Source organism: Merops nubicus, unplaced genomic scaffold (assembly GCF_000691845.1).
Source record: "Merops nubicus isolate BGI_N331 unplaced genomic scaffold, ASM69184v1 scaffold43927, whole genome shotgun sequence".
Taxonomy (NCBI): domain Eukaryota; kingdom Metazoa; phylum Chordata; class Aves; order Coraciiformes; family Meropidae; genus Merops; species Merops nubicus.
In genome coordinates, this window is record NW_008621745.1 from 7478 (window position 1) to 7784 (window position 307).

General features: G+C 57.7%; 1 protein-coding gene across 1 annotated transcript in view; it reads left to right on the top strand.

Annotated features, from left to right (window-relative positions):
- Positions 1 to 288, top strand: part of LOC103777037 (transmembrane protein 8A-like) — a gene marked incomplete at its 5' end in the record, with an annotated part of 7762 nt that extends 7474 nt beyond the window's left edge. Inside the window, one exon of the mRNA XM_008944575.1 lies at positions 5 to 288. Coding sequence (XP_008942823.1) covers positions 5 to 288 — 284 coding nt within the window. The remainder of the gene's footprint in view (positions 1 to 4) is intronic.
- Positions 289 to 307: the final 19 nt, after the last annotated feature.

A 307-nucleotide genomic window follows, 5' to 3' on the forward strand; every position in this document is an offset into this window, starting at 1 on the left:
GGAGTGAAGCGCAGCCACTTCTACCCCTCCTCGTGGAAGCGTTGGGTTTTCTACCTCCTCCCAGGGATCACCTTGGCTTTCATTGCCATCTCAGTATATGCATTCATGGAAACCAATGAGAACTACTACTACACCCACAGCATCTGGCACGTGCTGGTGGCCTGCAGCGTCGCTTTCCTCCTCCCTCCCCGGGACAAGCATAAGAAACCCTGGGCCTGGTCCCAGAAGCTCACTTGCCGCTACCAGATCTGCCAGAACGACCGTGAGGAGCTCTACGCCGTGACCTGACCTGCTCGGCTCCTGCTGG